A 20,113-nucleotide genomic window follows, 5' to 3' on the forward strand; every position below is an offset into this window, starting at 1 on the left:
AAATGTTTCAATCAGACAGGATAGTTGGCCCCCTCTGTTGAGACAAACTTGTATTTTTGACCCTTCATGCAAATTGGTGAAGATGGTTAACATTTCTTTTGGCAATCTCAATAAAGATATTTTTCACAAAACAATGATCGGTTAACCAAATCAAACGCTAGCGAGAGATCCATTGCAGCTAAATGTCGGGGTGGCGTTTTTGGACCATGCTTTCTCCTGAATAAAGGTGAAAAATCCTCCCAATGTCGTACCAACTTCTTTGCAAAAACCAAATTGCTAGATTGATAATATTGAGTTTGTCACCACCCATTCCTTCAGTTTCTCCGAGACGGGACCCACAAATATTTTGGTATCTACATCTAATAGTGTGATAGGCTGATAGTTTAGTGGCAGGGACCGATCACCCTTTTTATAAATGGGCACTATGAGAGAAATGCCATTTAGCTGGAAAACATTTAGTCTTCAAGACATCTAAAAATAACGTAGCCAGGGCTTTCGTCCAAGTCTCCGGATTAGCCTTCAATGTTGCGTTGGCTGAATGATTGGGCCAGCAGCCCCTGATGAACTAGATTTTATAATTAGTCTTGTAATATCGAGTATTATAAAGTCACACTTCCACTCATGATTCAGGACATATTTCCTCACCACATATGTCGTATTTTTGAATGCATACAGGTTCAAAAGGTGCCCTGCCCAGATATCCTCTGCTATGGAATTTGATTGTTCCATAGTTTTAGGAGATTCTATGTTTATCGGTTGCCCGAATTGCTGAGAGGGAGCCCTCCCTCAAAGAGGATAGCATTGCTTCATTGTCAGACTGAAGTGGCCTTGTATCGTTTTAACCAGTTTTTTTTATCTTTGTTTCTGTTTTTGAATAGCTATTCTTTTTACAGCCTCAGATATGGTGCTCTTTAACAGTCTTCGTATCACTCCTCTAGCTTCCTTTTTTTGTTGATTAACATTTACATCATAGACATGTTCGTGTGGAGCTCTCAAGGGCTTTCTATTCTGAGGTTTGATTGTTTTTGTTATGTCCTCAATGAACGGGGAAAAATTTGTATGAGTAAAAACATTCCTTCTTGACTCTATCGTGTTTTGGTGAAAATTCATTATAAAAACCTTATTTACTTTTTGTATGTTGTCATTGTGCCAGATAATGCGTGTTTGTGCCACATTTAACTCAAGATTACCGGAAGTGAATAAGCGAGAAGGAGAGTTCATATTAATGTTTAGAACCACTTCAAGGATTCAGTAGTCACTCATAGGAGTAGGTTGAATATTAAAGGAATGACTATTATGAAAGATGGACAAAAAAATATAATCAATAATCGAAGCATGACGGCCATCAGACCACGTATTGGGATCTGAGCAAGAATCAAATGTTGCATTTACTGAGAGGAGGCCCCAATTTGTAAAGAAGGAATACCAAATCTGACCATGTAGAGATTTTCTGGAGCTCCCCGGTGGTCCCCCACTTGTGCGCATAAATCCCTGGTCCATGTTGGGGCATAAGAATTCCACATTCAGAAGAGCTCTGTGCAGTAGAGTTTGAAGTAAAAGGGATATCCTCATTTAGTTCCCCAATTTCGCTATCTGTAGGACATCATGTTTCAGCATTTCACCAGCAATTAATGCATTTAAGTCTCCAGCTTGAAGGTTTAGTGATGGCTGCCAATATATGTTTACAAGAAGACTAACCTAGGATCTATAGATATCTCTGATCCTTACACTAATTGCTAAGGCGCTTGGTGGAAAGAGAAAAGTATCGATTATTGATATGCCTATGCCGCATTTAATTTCGGGCAAAACCCCCCCATACGGTCATCCAGTTGTACCTTTTCTAGCATACAACTAGCGGAACTCAAAACCATCCAGGGGAAGCATCATAGACTCCTGCATGCCACTAATTTCATTTGGAGACCCTCTTGTTGCCAGTACTTCCTTCCTAAAACTCACTCCTGAATCAAAGATCAGGATAGCATACCCCAACCTATTAAATTGTGAAATTTATGATATGAGAGCTTCAAAGACTGCTTTAGCTCTAAATACCAGTCTTATGTGGTTGTATCTGTGAGGGTGTATAATGTCTACTAGTTTTAAATCCGCAGTGGAGAGCAGTCTTGGAACCGGAATCTCATTGGACAGGTCTTGATCCCTTGCTCTATTTAAGGAAGGTGGGCCCCCGTACTCAAATAGATAGTCAATAGTACACACTAGGGTTATCAGGAAAAGTTTGAGCCCTCCATTGAACATTTCTAAAGTCGCTCTGAGAGACTAAATTTAGTGAAATTTCAGATTAAACTTTAGGATTTGGGAAGATGGGGAGGCCTAACGTTTGATTATATTTTTTTTTCCCTAGGTGGACAATTTCCACTTTATCATCAGTCTTAACGGCTCAACTATTGTTGGTGTTTTGATCTTATCAGGGTCACTCATTGCATGCTGTGCAGAAGACCGCCTCAGTGGTGTATCAGTTGCTTTATCTCTCACCCCTTCCATTCCATTAGGCAGATTGGGGACTCCCTCGCTATGTCTGTTATTTAGCAGCCGAAGAACCTTGGTTCTAATAAGGTCTTCGATCTGGTAGGTTCTGAAGGTCCCATTTTTGCACCAGGCCTCTGTAATTGAACTGCTAAAGCGGACATTTGCCCAGCTGTGCCCCTACTCCCACCTTGACAGCGTAACCCCCCTCCCCTGCCCCCGGTGGAACCCTTCACCCCACGGCTACATTTTGCTCCACTGATGTATTTTCTGGGATTTTAGATTGTCGTTATGCTGGAGCCATTTTTCCCTCTAGGACTTGCGGCGGAATCTCTTGCAACTGTTGCTGCATTGGCAGGTTTGTTCCCTTTCTTCACAAATATTAGTAAAAATTCTTGTCGGGCGGAGAGTGGATCCTGGATCACAGGCGGGCCACTTCGTCCAGCCTTAACAGAGCTAAGAGGTTTTATAGCTGCGTTTATTTAAATTTGGCTTTCTCTTATTACCCTTGTGCTTCATGGCGTCGGTAAGGGTCTTCTCCTCCCTTCCTCCCAAACCACACTCAGGGGGACTATCATGCTCAGATTCTATATCAAAGCCATATTCCAGGTCATCAACAGCCACTACCTCCACCATAATTACATTCCGCCAATGATTGCGTGGCGGTTTACTTAGGACTCTAGTCCCATTTGGGTTTTGGCTGCGTGTATGTTTTTTTTCTTTTCTATTAGTACTTGAAGTGCCTTCCACCACAGGTGACCACCCACGACCCTCTTTCTCTGTGCCTACCCCCCCCGGTGTAATTAAATCAGGGGACACATCAGAGTGTAGCAAAGCCTTCTCCACCTGCGTCGCCTTGGTGCTTAGTTTATACGTGGCCCGTCTGCGATCCATCAATACCTTCACCGCTGGCGTTAACTCACCAATGTGCTCCATGATTGATTTCAAGCAGGGTGTGTAGCATCAATTCATGAACAACCTCCAGTTGATTCAGATGCTCCCCATTCACAGGCTTCTGAGGTTGGGCTGATGGAAAAGCCTCCTCACCGAGTTCATCCAAAACTATTGGATACTGTGATGGATTCTGCATTGGTCGTCCATCGAGAAGAGATCAGGGGCGTGTCCATAAAAGAGCGGTTTAAAATATCACCCTCCCGCTCTGAGAATGCTCCTATGTTGTTGGACACAATTGGACAGCTGGTCTCCCTTCCCAAGCCCGGGACACCGGATTCAATCCGAATAGGAGACCACCACCCACCTCACCCAGCTCCAGTAGTACTGAGTCGCTAGATCCCAAGGGGGAAGTGGAAGGGCCAAAGCCATACAGAAGGTGTTCTTTATTGGCGTGAATACAAGTGGCGCGGACAGGATGTCATACATCCTTGCCCCTTGTTTCGCACCCTGGGTATGGGGCCCAGACTGTACCTTTTATATGCGATCGTCGGCTCATGTCAGTCGCTAACGTCAAGAATCACAGAAATATAGGTTTCACACAGGCTCAATTTCAATTATAAATGAAATACCTTGGCAAGCACAGAAGGGAGTTTTCGAGCGGAGAGCACGGCCACTTGCAACCCGGCAAACAGGCCAACAGGCACTCCGTGGCACTCCCTGTGGCGGTGCGCCCCCCAGTATTTCAAATGTCGTGGGAGATTATGGGTGTGGCCTATCCCGCAGCTATAATGACAGAGAAAATGTAATGAACTCTGCAATTTCTTCCCCTTCTAATGTAGCGTGATAGCAGGTATCATCTTAGTGTCCATATAACCTTCTCTCAGTAAAACAAAGTCCAAATTTGAATACGTCGTCGTCCTAGGGGCATGCAGGTTTCCAGGGCATCAAAGGAGTAGCTTCACAGGCCAACAGGCACTCTGTGGCACACCCCGTGGCAGACTTGATTTGGAGTAAACAACTGACAAACCACATCCTAATTAGTTGTGTTAGGTGGGGAAACCCATAGTTTAGGGAAACTTAGGTATTTCTTTATCTTGAATGAACGCATATTGGAAATGGCTACTTCTAGTCGGTCTACTCCTTCTGACCCACCACAGCTTCCAAACTTTGTAGAGGCGCTTTCCCAAACCTGGTAGAGGAGCTTGTGCAAAAAAAAAAACAAGAATCCCCTGGACCACGAGGGACACGAAGGGTAGAAGTATCCACAATCCCTGAAAAGGGATCCCGGGACAGGAACTTAAAACACCTGTCCTTTGGGACCGTCATCGTTGGTATGTGGGAAACCCGTATAGAGAAAATGGGAAGGAAGGAAGGAATTTAAATCATTTTGGCACAAGCTAGCGTTTTAGACAGGCGGGTCAATGTTCAATAGCACTAACCAGGGGTTACGGACGTCTGGGTTAGGGTAGAGTGTTTTATAAAGACCAGTGAAGGAGGGATGACCCTCGGCTCCACAAAGAGAAAAATAAAAACCCTCCAACCATCCCAATGACTTAGCGTGATTATTGTGCCACCAGTGACATTTTTCAGTATATGATAACCATGAGTTTTCATTTTGGTAACAGTACCTAATACAAGCCATGGTTCTATGTTCATTCATCCCCAGATTTTTTTATTTTTTCAAAATGTTTTTGCTAGAAAAACTCATCTTTTTTTTGTATTTGCGGGGGATGGGTGGGTTTACTTCCCCAAGCCCCTTCCCTTTTATTCTCTAGCCGCACACCATCTTCGGACTGTGCTTTGAAACTGCTTTCCCAAAATCTGCATCAAAGGCCACAAATAATTGTCAGTTCGATCAGAATTTCTGCATCTTGCATCACCTTGGTATGCAACCTGTAAATTGCACTTATTGAGTGAGTCGCTGACATCCCGCAATATAGTTTTGTTATTGATAGAAATATGAATGTTAGCTTGTGCCACACTTAGCCGGACTTGGATGGAATGCTCAACCTTAGCCTGCGTCACATCTAGATAGGATATTGAATATTAGCAATTGCCACACTCGGATGGAATGGTGAAAGATGGCAAGCACCACACCTAGGGATAATTGCAAGGACAGCAATGCCAATTAACCGATCCACTAACAACTGCACTCCTCTGCATACACCTCTCAAACCGAACACAACCACAAACCTACAGCACAACAATCCGCACAAACTTCAATACACTGCAACAAGACAAACCACACATAGACTCGCCCAACAGCACATGATGACTATCGACCGTAAAACACCCCAAGCCCACCCCACGGACCCACCCGGCTGAGGCTGCCAACAGCCCATCACTGCTCTCTTGCACTTTTCCACCACTAACTCACCCCCCCCCTTCCCTTTTTCAGAGCTGCCAGGGGACCACTCCGGTGTTGATAGTGCGCGGTATAAATATCCTTTAACATTGACGAGAGCTAAATAAAGAGCCACACTTTCTCTCTAGCTGCTCTGTGCCTCTGGAATTCCATACTCAAAACAATTTCTTTTGTGAACAAAGATTCTAAATGTATTGTAAGGGTTGCACAAGGTCAACATGAAGCTAATACACACATTACTGTTCTACAGTGCAATCACAGCGGTTGAGACAACGTTTGGATGCTGAGCCACACGTCTGGCAAGACAGAGTTGATTTTTCCTGTGGGAGAAGTGAAGGCATGCCATGCTGCCATAAATCGTACCAGATCTTTTAGGGATTTTGGGGGTTGCAGTGGATCAAATACGTTCCTTTTGAGATTAGTCTCCTGTCGCATTTCATTACCAGCCCCATTTTGCTGCATCACAGTTTCTTGAATCAGTTTGACATATTTCTGGCTGCTGACTTTGTGCATGACCACCCCAGGGTATTCTCTGCAGCATATCTCGTCTGGTGGATACCACCGCTATACCACGCCTGCATTCATGTGCTATAGTTGCTCTGATGGATCTACTCCTTTCTGGGCATTACTGAGTGACTTTTGCATATCTTAGTTGGGCATCATTTTTTGTTTTCTATTGGGCACGGGACAGAAGACGTCTGTTTATTGCCTAGAAATGAAAAGGCCATCCAGTTGTTGCCGATTTGTTTTTTTTACTAATTATATTTTGGCGTCTTCTAGCTTTCTCCTCTTTAGTGCAGCACTCGGTCTGTCAACCAGGGCATGTTTAACGCTTTCTTAAAAGCTTTTAATAAAAATGAATGATTTGGAAGAATCTAATGCTGGCAATTCTAGTCTCGTAAAGAAAGTGGTTAAAGAGACCAGGCTGATTGATATTACAATTCGAAATTGCCCTAAGCAGCAAATCGGCATGAGGCCTAGAAACAACTTTGTCTTTGTGTAAAAAAGAAAATGCTTAATTCATGTAACTCGTTACACTGTAATATCTACTTCATCAATAAAAAAGTAATGTCACCCAGTGCATTAGTTCATATGGTATAAACTCTTGTTTTGGTCACGGTATTCATACCCTAAGGTAGGAACTTCTAGCGAGTAGTAATGTGTCCTTTGAGTCTGGATGAATGTATGGAGTTAATTGATTTAAGGATGTTCACTCGTACACGTGGATGAGACACTTGTGTGCGGACATGCTGAAGTGCAACTCTATGAAAGTCACAAAAGACACGTTCATACAGTCTTTTTTTATATATATTTTTTTTGTTTTCAAATAAAACCTGTAACAAGGCAAACACATGATTCCCAAAGCGTGGTTACCTGGTGTCACAAATATCACATATAAATCACATACAAGATCATGGTTGTACAGGGAGGGTCCCCTGTCAATTAACAGTTCAGTCTTGTGCTTGGTGGCAAGAAAACGAGCAAAGGAGGCACAGTAGTAGCTATCTCTCAACCCTCGACCACCCACCCTCCCCATACTTTAAAGAATTTCTGTGGACAACCTCAGGCATTATAGATGCGCCTCTAAGGATGCACATCTGTCAACCTCTGCAGACCAGCAGCTAGATCTTGTTATTTCTGCTGAGCCCCACATTGCAGCGATAAGCTGCTTCCCAAACCCCAGTGTTACATAGCGCCATGTTTTTTCGTACTTGGTGTTTCGCCCCCCCCCCCCCCCCATATGCCTAATAGCAACACTTTTGGGTCAGCTGGGACCGGAGACCCGAGCACCCCGGATAGCCTATGAATGCACTTCCCCCAGAAATTCTGGATTGATTCACAACTCCATAACATATGGGAAAAAAAGTGCCCTCTACCCTCCTGCACCTCAGGCACATGCCACAGTCCACAACCCCCCACTGTGCCATTGCCACTTGACAGGCAGATGGGGAGCAGGTGCAAGTGGATCTAGGTCACCTGGCCTAAGCCTCGCCCACCTGGTGCCTTCTTGTCTGCCGCTCTTTTTCACCCCTTAGCAAGCCCCGCCCAACTGGTGCCTTCCTGCTTGCCGCTCTTTTTCACCACTTAGCAAGTCCCGCCCACCTGGTGCCTTCCTGCTTGCCGCTCTTTTTCACCACTTAGCAAGTCCCACCCACCTGGTGCCTTCCTGCTTCCCGCTCTTTTTCACCACTTAGCAAGCCCCGCCCACCTGGTGCCTTCCTGCTTGCCGCTCTTTTTCACCACTTAGCAAGCCTCGCCCACCTGGTGCCTTCCTTCACCATCACTGTCTTGTGGCCAATGCTGAATTTGACTTTTATGGGCTTCATTTATTCATGGTGCGTCACTCTTTCTCAATTCTCATGCTGGACTTCCTTTGCATCTTGTACTCATGGTGGCCCTGAATCATGCTGTTCCCATCTTCATCTTGTATTCTGGCTTGCAACATTATGTGTTACTAATGACTTCTGCAATTGTATTCGCTCTCCACTCTTGCTGCTCCACTCTTTTTGACTGCTTACTCTCTTTTCTCTCCTCCTTTCCCTTCTCCCTTTTCCTATCTCCTCCCCTTACTTTCTTCTATGCACTTACTCTATCAGAATTGTTCCTGGACCTAATATGATAGCAATCTCGTCTGTTTCCTCCACCCTCCCATTACTGTTTTTTTGCTCCCCACCACGCCTCCAGCACTATCTGAATTGTCGTCAGGCCTAGTTTGATAGTCGCTTGTTTTGTTCCACCCCGCCCTTTCTGCACCCCTCTCCCTCACCTTTTGTTTTTCTCCGGCTCTACCAGAAATGTCGTCAGGCCTAGTACGGTAGTCGCCTGTCTGTTTCCATTTCCTTCCCACTCTCCCCCCCCCCCCCCCCTTCCTTATCTATGTCTTAGCTCTTGCACTGTCTGAAATGTCGTCAGGCCGAGTATGATAGTTAATTTCACATCCTTACTGTTCATGGCCTTTAAGAATGTGGTTGTATTTTCCCTTGTTCCCTCCCTTGCCTTGAAGCGCTTTGAAACACATTGTGTATAGGTGCTATATAAATATACGATCATATCATATCAGTAATATTCCTGGTGCAATATTTTGTATTGAATTAAGAGGATCCTGGCGGCTATTCCGATGCCCGGTGGAAACAAGAGTGCTTCTACCCATTCCTCAGGATCCAGTGGTCAAACATTCCTCTCCCATCTTTCTTTGAGTCAGGACAACTCCTGGGCCCTGAATGCCATCAGCACCTGGTACAGTGTGGAGGGTGACCTTAGTGGCTATTGGCTCGGAGAATATTGGCTTGGAACTGAGTACCAATGGCATGCGTCAGTTGCAGGTGTCTGTAGTGTTCCTTTTTTTTGTAACTCAAAGGTGTCCTGCAATGCCCCGAACGGAATGAGTCACCCATCTTGCACCAAATCTGCAAGGGCACGCTGTCCCTCCCAACGCAAAATGGCCCACTATTAGTATTTCAGGGAGCTACCTCTTGTTGCAGAGGGGCTGATCCAGCATTGGCTTCCTTCCCCAGCCAATGTTATGGCGAGAGTCAACCCATGTTTGTCGGATGTGTAGCGTCCTCCCGGGTAGATCTGCGATCCCCCTTCGCAGTAGCCTGCGGTTGCCACAGGGCCAATCGTTCACTACCCCCAGTTGCGCCACCCAGAAGGATCTGTGGAGGCAGAGCAGACCAATTCCCCCTTCCCATACAGGCCGCTGGAGAGTTTGGAGTGCGATACGTGGCTGTGCCCCCTTCCCCTCCTTTTCCCCCCGAAGTATGCCCTCGATGGTTGTCAAAACAGCTTTAGGGACCAGGAGTGGGGCATTCTGCAGGTCATAAAGACACCTCTGATGTGTCCGCATCTTAAAAAGGGCTGCTTTGCGCAACATCCTCAGTGGAAGACACTGCCAGTGTACCGTCTGCTGAGAATCTGTCTATCACCGGGTGCAAGTTTAATGGGATGAAGTCCATGGGGCTCAGGCCCACATGAATACCTAGATATTTGAGGCCAGACCTTGAGATCGAGTATGGGCACTGCCTTGGGATTACCTCGCCCCCCCCACCCCCTCTCCCTGTAGAGGCAAGAAAACAAATGTGTGCTTATTGACCTTAAACCCATTAAACCCCTAATACTCTGCTAGTATGTTTAAGACCGGGTAGGAGACCGCCGGGTTACTCATAAAGATGAGGAGATAGTCAGCGTAGAGTTAAACTCAGCCCCTCCGCCCCCAATGGTAATGTGCATCACGCCCACCCTGGTGCAGTTCTGGGTTTTATGTCAAGCGGCTCTATGGCTAGCGTAAATGGGTGGAGAGGGGGGAAGCCCTGCCTGGTCCTTCCCACCCCCCAGGGTAAAGACTCTAGAAGACATGCCATTCACACGCACCACTGCCTCGGCGGACTAGTACAACAGCCTGACCCATGACATGAAATCCTCTCCAAATTCCATTTGGCTCATAATATCCCATAGAGAGGCCCACCCCACCAAATGGAATGCCTTCTCAAAGTCCACAGCCAGGAGCGCCAGTGGGGTCCGGTGTCACCGAGGCCTGACTGATGGCGAACTTTGTGGATCTAGAAGGCATACACCTGCATTGGTCCGGGTGTATTACGGAGTCTATCACCTCAGAAGACCAGGACTTTGTTCTCTTCATTGATCAGTGATACCGGCCTGTAGGAGGCACAGAGTTTTGGTGACTTCCTCGGTTTTGGCAGTGCCACAATGCATGCCTTCCTAAGGTCCAAGGGAGATATCAGTCTTGTTTGCATTGCATGAATAGGCGACGCATGGGGCCTACCAACAAGTCTCCCAGTCACTTCCTTGTTTCCACCGGGAATCTGTTGGTCCCTGGGGTCTTGCCGGATTGGAATTGAGTGAGCGCCACCACCAACTCAGTTATCTCAGAGTCGAGCCCAACGCTTGCTGTTCCGAGAGACTGGGAATCGCACCTGAGTCATGGATGTTCGTCAAATCTTCTTGGAGCCCCTGAAACTGCCTTTGAAGTGTGCACATTGAAGCTTTACTGCTCACCTTTGCCTCAGAGAAGAAGGGGTAGAAAAATGGATCAGGTTATCAATGTGGCAGTCTGCAGAGATCCAGCTAGATGGCCCATTTTTTGTAGAGGGAGAATATTCTCCTTGCAAAGGATATAAATATATTGAGCATTGTCACCATGTCAAAGATATGCAACTTAGGGTAGGATTGGGGAGGAAAGGAAACCTTGACTTGGATAGCTTCCTTCTCTATTTCCTCATCCTTTAATGTATTTTGTCTCTTGTCTGGGACAACATATGCAGTCCTCCTGCTCCAATTCCTCATATATGGAGGAGTGCTGCAAACCTGTGCAATCTTTGATGTTAGAGCTCCTGCGTGGTTGAGTGCTGTCATTTTGCCTCTATCCCACCCTGTTCTTATCTATTGGTGGTGCTGCTATGCCAGCGATGTTAAACCCAATGTATTCACTTCTGCTAGTGCTGCAGATAAGATTTTGAAGTGGGGGGTATTTTACGCCCTATTTTTTAAAGTTTGGAGTAAAATAATTGTGTAGAGTATTAGTTCCCAATGTGAGTTTTCTACGCAAGTAAAAATGTTTTAATTGGGAAACGGACATTTTTTTGTAATCATTATTTCTTTGCACCATACAGATTAAAAGACACATGTTTAATTCTTCCGTAATAGCAGTAATAGCAGTTTCCTCCTGTGGTACTACGTGCACTGGTGGTCCAAACATATCCATGGAGCTGTTCTAGTGAAAGCAGGGCCCAAGGTCATACTTCCCAATTTTTTTTGTTGGGAGTATTTGTATTATGTTTTTGTTTTTTGGGAGTATTTGACTATTTGTGACTGATACATCCCTTATCTGTAGGGCTGACTTCTGACATTCACTTTTAACTAGATTCTTTTCCAAATATTGTGTCCAGTAAATGTACTCATTTTGTGCTGAAATGTCAGAGGCTTCTCGTTTTAATTATTCGTTGTGTTGGATATAATGCAATGAATTTAGACATAACATATTTTAAGCGGGTATGATATTAGTAAAGCAATCTTTTGAGAACCCTAATTTTCATTATTTTCCATTTTCCATGTACAGATCTAGAATATCTGCTGTGTGCGAGACAGCAGCTACTCACGACCGCCAAGCGATGGGATTACACTTCCAAGACTATTGTAGAATTCGAGCCCAATGAAACTACTGAATTAGAAAGAAGCCTCCTCATCCGATACCAAATCCCTCTATCTGCTGACCAACTTTTTACGCAGTCTGTCCTGGATAAATCCTTGACCAAAGTCAACTATCAGTCGCGGTTGCATGACCTACTGTACATTGAGGAAATAGCGCAGTATAAAGAAGTCAGCAAGTAAGTCAGCTCAGTTTGTCATGAACTTAAAGTACATTATCTACAATACATAGAATTTTGTTTTTCTCTTTCATGATTGTGTTCATTTTACAAAGTTCAACAACTACAGGAAAATAACAACTACAGGAAAATTAAAGAGTGACCATGTTACAGCAAGGCATGTTGGATACAGTTATAAGGCCAAGGTATAGAGAGGGTGCTGCAAGTAACTCAGTAAATATTGACAGTTCTCCCATTCAGAACAAGAACAATACAATGGTTATATTCAAAGCCATACCTCCACACAAACCTCCCCTAAGCACAAGGTCTGCCAAATTGGTGAACACCTGCTAAGCCTGGCAGGCTTGTATTTGTGGTGGAGATTGTCCTTACAACAGTTGAAATAGTGGACCAACTCCGTAGAGATTTTGAAAAGTTGTTGGATACAAGTGCCAGTAGTTTTTCATTGCTGCAATGCCCAAATTGTTGCAGCAGGGTAGTGCAAAGTTTGGACCCTCCAGATTCTTCCTTTCAACCTAGATGATACCTCTTTCAAAAAGATTTGGGTCGGTAGGTAGTGAAGAGTAAGTGTGTAGGTGCTATCTAATACATTTTAAAAACAAAAATAAATCTCTTAGGTGTATGCCTTCAGGTATTATGTGCCCCAGGGAGGAGGGATGTCGGGTCCCAGCAGACCTGACTCATGGATTAGAAATGCAGCGGCACATTTGTATGTACTGGAATTGCTCCGATTCACTAATCTGAAACCTCTATTTACAATCTTAGAAAGGGAGTGGCAAGCCAGATTTATACAGCTAGGCAAGGGTTGTAAGGCCTTCCTGCACCAGACTTTTAATGTCCCTCCAACTAACCTGTGAGAAGAAGCAGAGTGATCTACAATTGGGGTGAAGCGGTACAACCCAGATCTCATACCAAATGTTTTGAGGGTCATGTCCCAGTAATATAACGTGGGACGGGTGGATGGGATTAGTGCACTCCCAGCACACTTCTCTGACCCGTGCTGGAATACTAGTGTGTAGAGGGGAGTGACAGTGATACTCTATTTCAGGTCCACTCAGTGAACCTATCGATGGCTAAGCCAGTCGAGTGAGTGTGAAAGTTGAGCAGCATGGGAAGCTCAACCCGTACCCCCCTGCCCTTTTTTTATTTTTTATTTACTGTGCTTTAGCCAAGATGTTGACAGTTACAAACTGCAACATTCACTTTACATAACATTACGGGTATCAAAGGAAAAGGAAGATATTCACAAAGAGAAGAGAGATGATGAAAATAAAAACATTGCTCAGCAATCATAAAGCAATCAAATAATACATAATATAGTATAAAAGTGCACTTCAATTTCACATCTTCCCATATTAAATATCTCCATTACCATCCAGACTTAAATCCTTCAGGATTCTGACCACTTCAGCGGTCACAAAAATGTCATGACCTGATGATAGTCTGTACCAGAATTCATTAGTGTTTAGCCAGCGAACATCATGGACAAATCTCTGTAGTCTTGCCATTCTCAGGTTCCAATTACCAGTACAATTAGATAACAGATGCAAAAGGGACTGTCGTTCTTTCTTCACACTTATCACATATGTCATTGGTACCCCCTTCTCTGTCCCTTATTGCCTTAATCTCGAGTTGGAAGGAGGTTTAATCTAAACTTTAAGAGCGCTCTTGCTAGTGTATCTGGAGATTTTTTTAGGTAGGAGAGTAAAACCGACCTTTGTTTGCCCATCGCAGAAAATGAAGCTGATAGCATAGCCTTACTCATTTCCTCCCCTGTCCCTGTGCAATCCCATCGTTTCAACCGTTCTTGCACTTTAGAGGGGTTTTGGAGTCGGGCCGTTGTACAGTCCACACTGCCCTTTTTAAAGTGGACATTTTTCACTACAGCAGTAGTATAGAGATATCCGTGATCCGAACAGGAAGGGCTAGGAAGAAGTCAATGGGAATTACATTAATCTTGGTGGCAGCAGTCTGCCCCTAGGCATGAGAGTTCACAACAGTGACAAGGATGCCACAGACCCGGGGGAGAATGTGAAACTTGACAAGATCCTCAAATGAGATAGGTATCCTAATCCCTAAATAGTCCATGGCCTTCCCACCCCATGGAAAATAAATTGCTGTAACATCATGGATATCGCCTCTAGGTCTTATTCAAGACACAAAAGGCTCCACTGACAAAGTACCAATTGGGGGGGAAAGGGTATAATTCTGGTAGGTTCCTTTAGAAATCATTGGTGAAGGTGGGTCTTAAAGGGTGGATTATGACATATGGCATGGACAAAGCCTAAAAATAATGTCCCGAACCAGGCCTCAAGGGTCTCAAAAAGAAATTCTAGTCAGCCCTGTTAATGGATATTTTTTGGCATCAAAGACCAAGATCCCTATGGATTTCCCCAGCACTATCTCCCACCTTAAAATCATAATGCATGTATTTTATTGTCATGTGCATTATGGTTAGTAATGAACCCCTGACCAATAAGGAACCACAAGCGAAGGAAGGCCCACCATCGAGCGCAGGCCAGTTTCCTTCGAGTAAATGTTCGCAACCAGGATGAGGAGAGCGATCGGGTGATAGTTTTAGAACCCTTCTTGGCTGGTTAAATGAGTAAGCATACTGGCATTCTTTGATATTGATAATGTTAAAGAGCCTGACCTGAACAGGTTAGGGAAATGTTAAGTGATTTAGCAGGATCAGTTTGAAAGTTTTGGAATAAAAAAAGGCAGATAAATAAATTGTGGCCCTGAGTTTATTATACTGTGAAGAAACTGTGGCTAGGTTGGTCTCTTCACTCAGAATTAGACTTTATAGACCTTGGCAATCTGCTTTGGATAACACCAGCACTAGGATATACTTGATATAAGCTTTCAGTCTATCTGGATCTAACATCTTCTTCCCAAAACAACATTGCTAAAGTATACTTGAAGAATAATTGAGATTTGGTCTACCCCTTTTTGGAGTTTACTTTATCTATGAGAATAGGGATGAGGTTTCATGTTTTAAGATGCTTGAGCAAATAGGCCAGAAAATGATCAACATTGGGGATTCCAACTTGGTCCTCACCATACACAACTTCTCTTGCAACCTCAGGGTAACATTTCTTTAAGTGGTCCAACTCTTCCCTAACCACCTTATGCAGAGTTATTCGCTGACAAGCTGTTGTAAAAGCTTCAGCTTTAATAATAATTTCCCACATAATTAATTGCTTCATGCCATCCCGGAAAGACCTTATTCAAATCCATCCCAGGCGCCATTTTTTCTTGAAAATAATTGATTGCTAAAGATTTACCATTCAAATAATCAGGTCTCAAAAAAGGGGTTTTGAAAAGCCACCATGATCTCTTTGGGGGGCAGTTCATCCTAAAAATGATCTAAACAGGGGAATGGTCAGAGCAAACTTCAAGGCCAGTGCCACTTAATGAGACGAAGGGACCCAAAACTCTGTTACCAGAATGAAGTATATCCCGGAGACCACTATGGACAAATGAAAAACATGTGAAATCCGTCATAAATCTAGCCATTGCAGTGGGGTTATGAATGTCTGTGGCTGATGTGGGCAATAACTGATCCATTAGATGGGTCTGGGACAAAATTAAAATCTCCCCCATGATAACCTCTGCTGCTATGAAAGCAGAGTCAATACGAAGGAAATCAAGAAGGACTTTGTGTTTCAAGTTGGGGAACTACACCAATGTGAAAGTGACCCGATAACTAAACGGCAATCCCTTTACATGGAGAACACTGCCATCTGGGTCCCCAAGCACAGAAAGGGTACATCTTTTGCTATTAAAATGGCTGCTCGTCTTTTTTCTTTTTACACCTGTAGATACAAAACATTTTCTTGTGAATTCTCAGTCTTAATCTAGCTTCATTCTGTGGGCTTAGTTGCGTCTCTTGTAGCAGTGCTACTTCCGTGCCTAGGTCACCCATTATCTGTGAAAGGACCATGTGTTTGATCATAATTGAGGCCTGATCTTTCAGCTTAACTATGCATCAGCTATCGAATCTAGGGAAGGAAGATGATCAGCATTGCTACCTTATTGCCCATTGATGATCATACCTTCCCCCAAACTCCCCAATGATCTGCAATGCTCCAAAGTATGTTGAATATTTATTACTTAACCATGTTGAACGCCCACTTCCCCCTTCCTGTACAACCCTGATGAAGGGAAATATCCCATGAGCCCGCATACAGATCCAAGCTCTGGCAGCAAATCTGAACGAGCCGGAACTCCACTCTAGCCCCACCAACCACTACAGCTCCCAAGCAGAAAAAGAAAGAAAATCTAACTGCTCTATTAATGTGTTACCATTCTAAATAATGGGATTAAGAACCCTCAATCACCCCTCCGAGTCACCCTAGGAAACCGCAAACCAGCGTTCCTCCTGGATTACGTTGTAGGTCCAAATTAGTTAAACAGTCTGCGGAACTGACATTGCCAACTTGAACAATGCTAGTGTTACATAGTGTTCAGGGCTGCATTTTTAAATCTGCAGAAGGCAACATAGCTGTCAGTTGATCAATTTGACCCTATGAGGAGGTTGTCCCCCTACTCCATTAGCATGGAGCAGGTGGACATTCGTTTACCCCCCCACCTTCCAGTCATCTAGCATTTGAACTTCCCCCATTCAAGGTTGCATCTGTAAAGGAAAACATTTCTTTCATTAAAAAAATGAAGCATGCTGCAAACTATTGCTTCTTAAGAACTGGTGGACTCGCCAATCTTTTTATTAATAAAAGCAACACTATTAAACCTGCTCCACTTTGTTGCCTGATCACACATGTAGCCATGTTTGTCGTTCTAGCTCTGCTCCCACTTTTGACACCTTTTGCCCTTTTCCTCAGGACGAATTCTCAACTATTTGGAAAAATGCCACATTTTCTGGCTCATTTAGTGACCACCTTCCACCTATAATTATGCTAGGCTATGTTTTTTCCAATCTTCATCTATGTAATCTTTCCTTAGTAATTGGTATGGCATCAGATAATTGATTTTAATAACTTTCAACCAAACTCAGACTCCGTTCCTGGCGAAGCATTTGGAACATATGGTGTTGTCGCAATTCTTCTTCAGAATGCTCAGATACATGATCCATCTCCAGCCGGTTTTAGGGCTCATCTTGGTACAGCATTTACCACCACTCTACATGGCAAACTGAAACAGTGATTTGATGGAAGGGTGCCATGAATAACCGACCGTCAAATGCCAAATTCTAAAGGAGAGAATATTTTCTGACAAACCATTTTCAAACAATTAAATTGAGCAATGTCTCGAGTAAGAAACTTGTGTCTTGTGGTGTCCCACTGGGTTTAGCTCTGTCCCTCCTGTTTTTCAATCTTTATATGCTCCTTGTGGCTGCCATCCGCAAAGATGCAATGTATTTTTCCTAAATTATGCTGATTGTGCACAGCTTTTGATGAAGCTGTCTGAACTAGGGACATCTTTACCAACACCCCCAAGAACTGTCTGGCCGCTGTCAGACTGGATGGACTACCAACTACTTTATATTCAAACCTACCAAAACCGAAGTTTTGATAATTAGTGCCAGACGTTATTCTGTGGGCACTACTTTCTGGCCTGAACTATTTGCTGAAAGCCCATTTATGAACTCCCAAGGGAAACCTTTTGTCATAATCGATTTGGATCCCTCTGACACATCATATTTCGCCATATTCTAAATGCTGCTTTCAACTCAGGAAACATATTGCCTTAACTTTCAATCACATAGTCCTAATCATTAATGTTTTAGTTTCATGCTGGCTGCCTTGGCTTCAGAAATAGTGCTCATTCTAGCATATCCTTACAATTATATCCAGACTGCAGCAAGTGTGAAATTTGGATGCCAGGCTTTCTCTTGGACTTAGAAAATGTGACCATGTATCCCCTGGACTGAACTCTTTTCTTTGGCTCCCGATTAATTTGTCAATTTCAAAGGTATGTGCCCTGAGCTTGTGAACTCTCTATCTATACATGTCATTGACACCAGCTTAACCTGTCTATTTTTCCACAGTAGTATTGTAACCTTACTTCGAGGGGATTGGGTCCTCCGACGTATTCCATATCTATGACAGTAATCACCACAGCTGTGCTGCTTCGGAAAATCCTCCTGCGTCGATACGCTGCCCTCGAGGACCTCCTCCGAGGGCCGACGTCACTGGATGTTATAAGTAGGACGCACGATGCCCGTAGCCTCAGTTCAGTTTTTTTCGCGAACGTGTTCGTTTCGGAGATCTCGGCGCGCCTCGACTCTTTGGAGTTTCTGTTCTTTATCGGTTCTTCGAACCTGTTTGTTTGTGAAGTTATCCTTCGTGATGTCTACCTAGTCTTCCACCCCGCGCCCGGCTTTAAGAAGTGCGGGGACTGTGGGTCCAAGATGTCGGTGACGGACTGGCACAACGCCTGCCTCTGGTGCCTCGGGGAGGCCCATGACACAGATGATTGTGTCGACTGTCATTCGCATATGTCCAAAGCCTTGCGGGAGCGCAAGAACAAACTGTCGGTAGGTAAGGTGTCCAAGCCATGGAAGTCGAGGTCTGCAGGGCTTTCGACGGACGATTCGAGGGGCGACTCTCCGCATCGTCGTTGGAAGTCCAGTGGGTCTCGGTCCCGGAGTAGGTCTCGCCACTCCTTTGCCTCTTCGAGGCACTCCCGGAAGCGCCGTCATCGGTCCCCTTTCCCGTCCTCATCCGAGGACTCTGCCCGTCAGCGGGCACTTATCCCACCAAGTATGCGACGCCGGAGGAAGGGGCTTCCTTCGGTAAGAAAACGCTAGCGATTCTCGAATCGCAGGGCACTGGTCTATCCGCGCCTCTGAGAGGGGTCGGTCGTGATCGGTCGAGAGACACCGCTCGTACGCCTTTGGGCTCGGGTGGTCGGCACGATTCGCGGGAAAGGTCCCGCTCGGATGAGGGGAATCGTTCTCGTCATGCCCATTCCAGGTCCCGGTCCTCGACATGCTTGAGACAGTGTGCACCTGTGGTGTCTTCGAGGAAGACATCAACGCCTGTGGCGCCGAGGTCGTCGACACTCTTTCGAGGCTCCGCCTCCGAAGCAGTCGTCGACGCCATCGGCGCCCAGGCTGTCGGACACGCTCGGGGCTCCGCCCTCGAGGCCTGTGTCGACGCCGTCGATGCCGTCCGCGCCGCGTTCAACGCCGATTCCCTCGACCCTTTCGAGGCTGTTTCGACGGGGGTACCCCGGGGCACAGTGGAAACCCCTAGAAAGGGTCTGGCCAAGGTCATGCATGGCTTTGTTCCCCATTCTGTGCCCTCTTACCACCATCTTGAATACATTTCAGAGGTGGATGAGGGCTCTGATGATGGCATGGTTCCTGATACGGTGCCTTATGAGATTCTCTCGGGCCATAACAAAATTGAGGACCTGCGTCAGTCCCTGTACGATGCCAGTGGTCTGGACACCTCTCCAGAGGTGGAGTTTTGTAGACCTGAGCCTGGCACTCATGCCGACTCCTCGTACCGGCGCCTTATGTCTAGGGTTACCGAGTACTTGGGGTGGTCTGCTCCCCCAGGAGATTTTCTTCAGGATGACCTTACGGATATCCTCGACCAAGGTCCATCAACTGACCCGGTACTGCAGCTCCATATGGCTCTACAGAGGAAGGTGGCGGCAGCTTGGACTGCTCCGGAGAGTCTCCTGGCAGTGGGCAGGTCTTTGCCGCGAAAATACCGCCCAGCCAGTAGAGACCCCTGCTACTTGACCAAGCACCCCACTCCGGAGAGTTTGGTGGTGCAGGCGGCTAAGGCCCCAGCAAAGCAGGTGTCGTATCCTACCTTCCCTCCTGATGGGGACGACAAGCGTTTTGATGGTTGGGCGAAGAAAGTGTTTTCTTCAGCAAGGTATGGTGCTTCAGGCGGCCAACTCCGTATGTGCCTTGTCACGTTTCACGCACACTCTGTGGAACTGTTTCCCTAGCGGCTGAACATATTCCCGAAGGGGACGAACTGGATGGTTTCCTTGCTATGGTCCAGGATGGCAAGGATGCCATGTGTGAGGCCGTTCAGTCGGGTTT

The 20,113-nt window shown here is 45.3% G+C and overlaps 1 protein-coding gene across 9 annotated transcripts in view; it reads left to right on the forward strand.

Moving 5' to 3' along the window:
* Nucleotides 1-20,113, forward strand: part of HELZ (helicase with zinc finger) — a 2,743,493-nt gene that overhangs the window by 901,528 nt on the left and 1,821,852 nt on the right. For all 9 annotated transcript variants that reach the window (XM_069655034.1, XM_069655036.1, XM_069655035.1 and 6 more), the window contains one exon: nt 11,817-12,084. In XM_069655034.1, coding sequence (XP_069511135.1) covers nt 11,817-12,084 — 268 coding nt within the window. The remainder of the gene's footprint in view (nt 1-11,816; nt 12,085-20,113) is intronic.

Source organism: Ambystoma mexicanum, chromosome 3q (assembly GCF_040938575.1).
Source record: "Ambystoma mexicanum isolate Mex_15411 chromosome 3q, UKY_AmexF1_1, whole genome shotgun sequence".
In the NCBI taxonomy this organism is placed as follows: Eukaryota; Metazoa; Chordata; class Amphibia; order Caudata; family Ambystomatidae; genus Ambystoma; species Ambystoma mexicanum.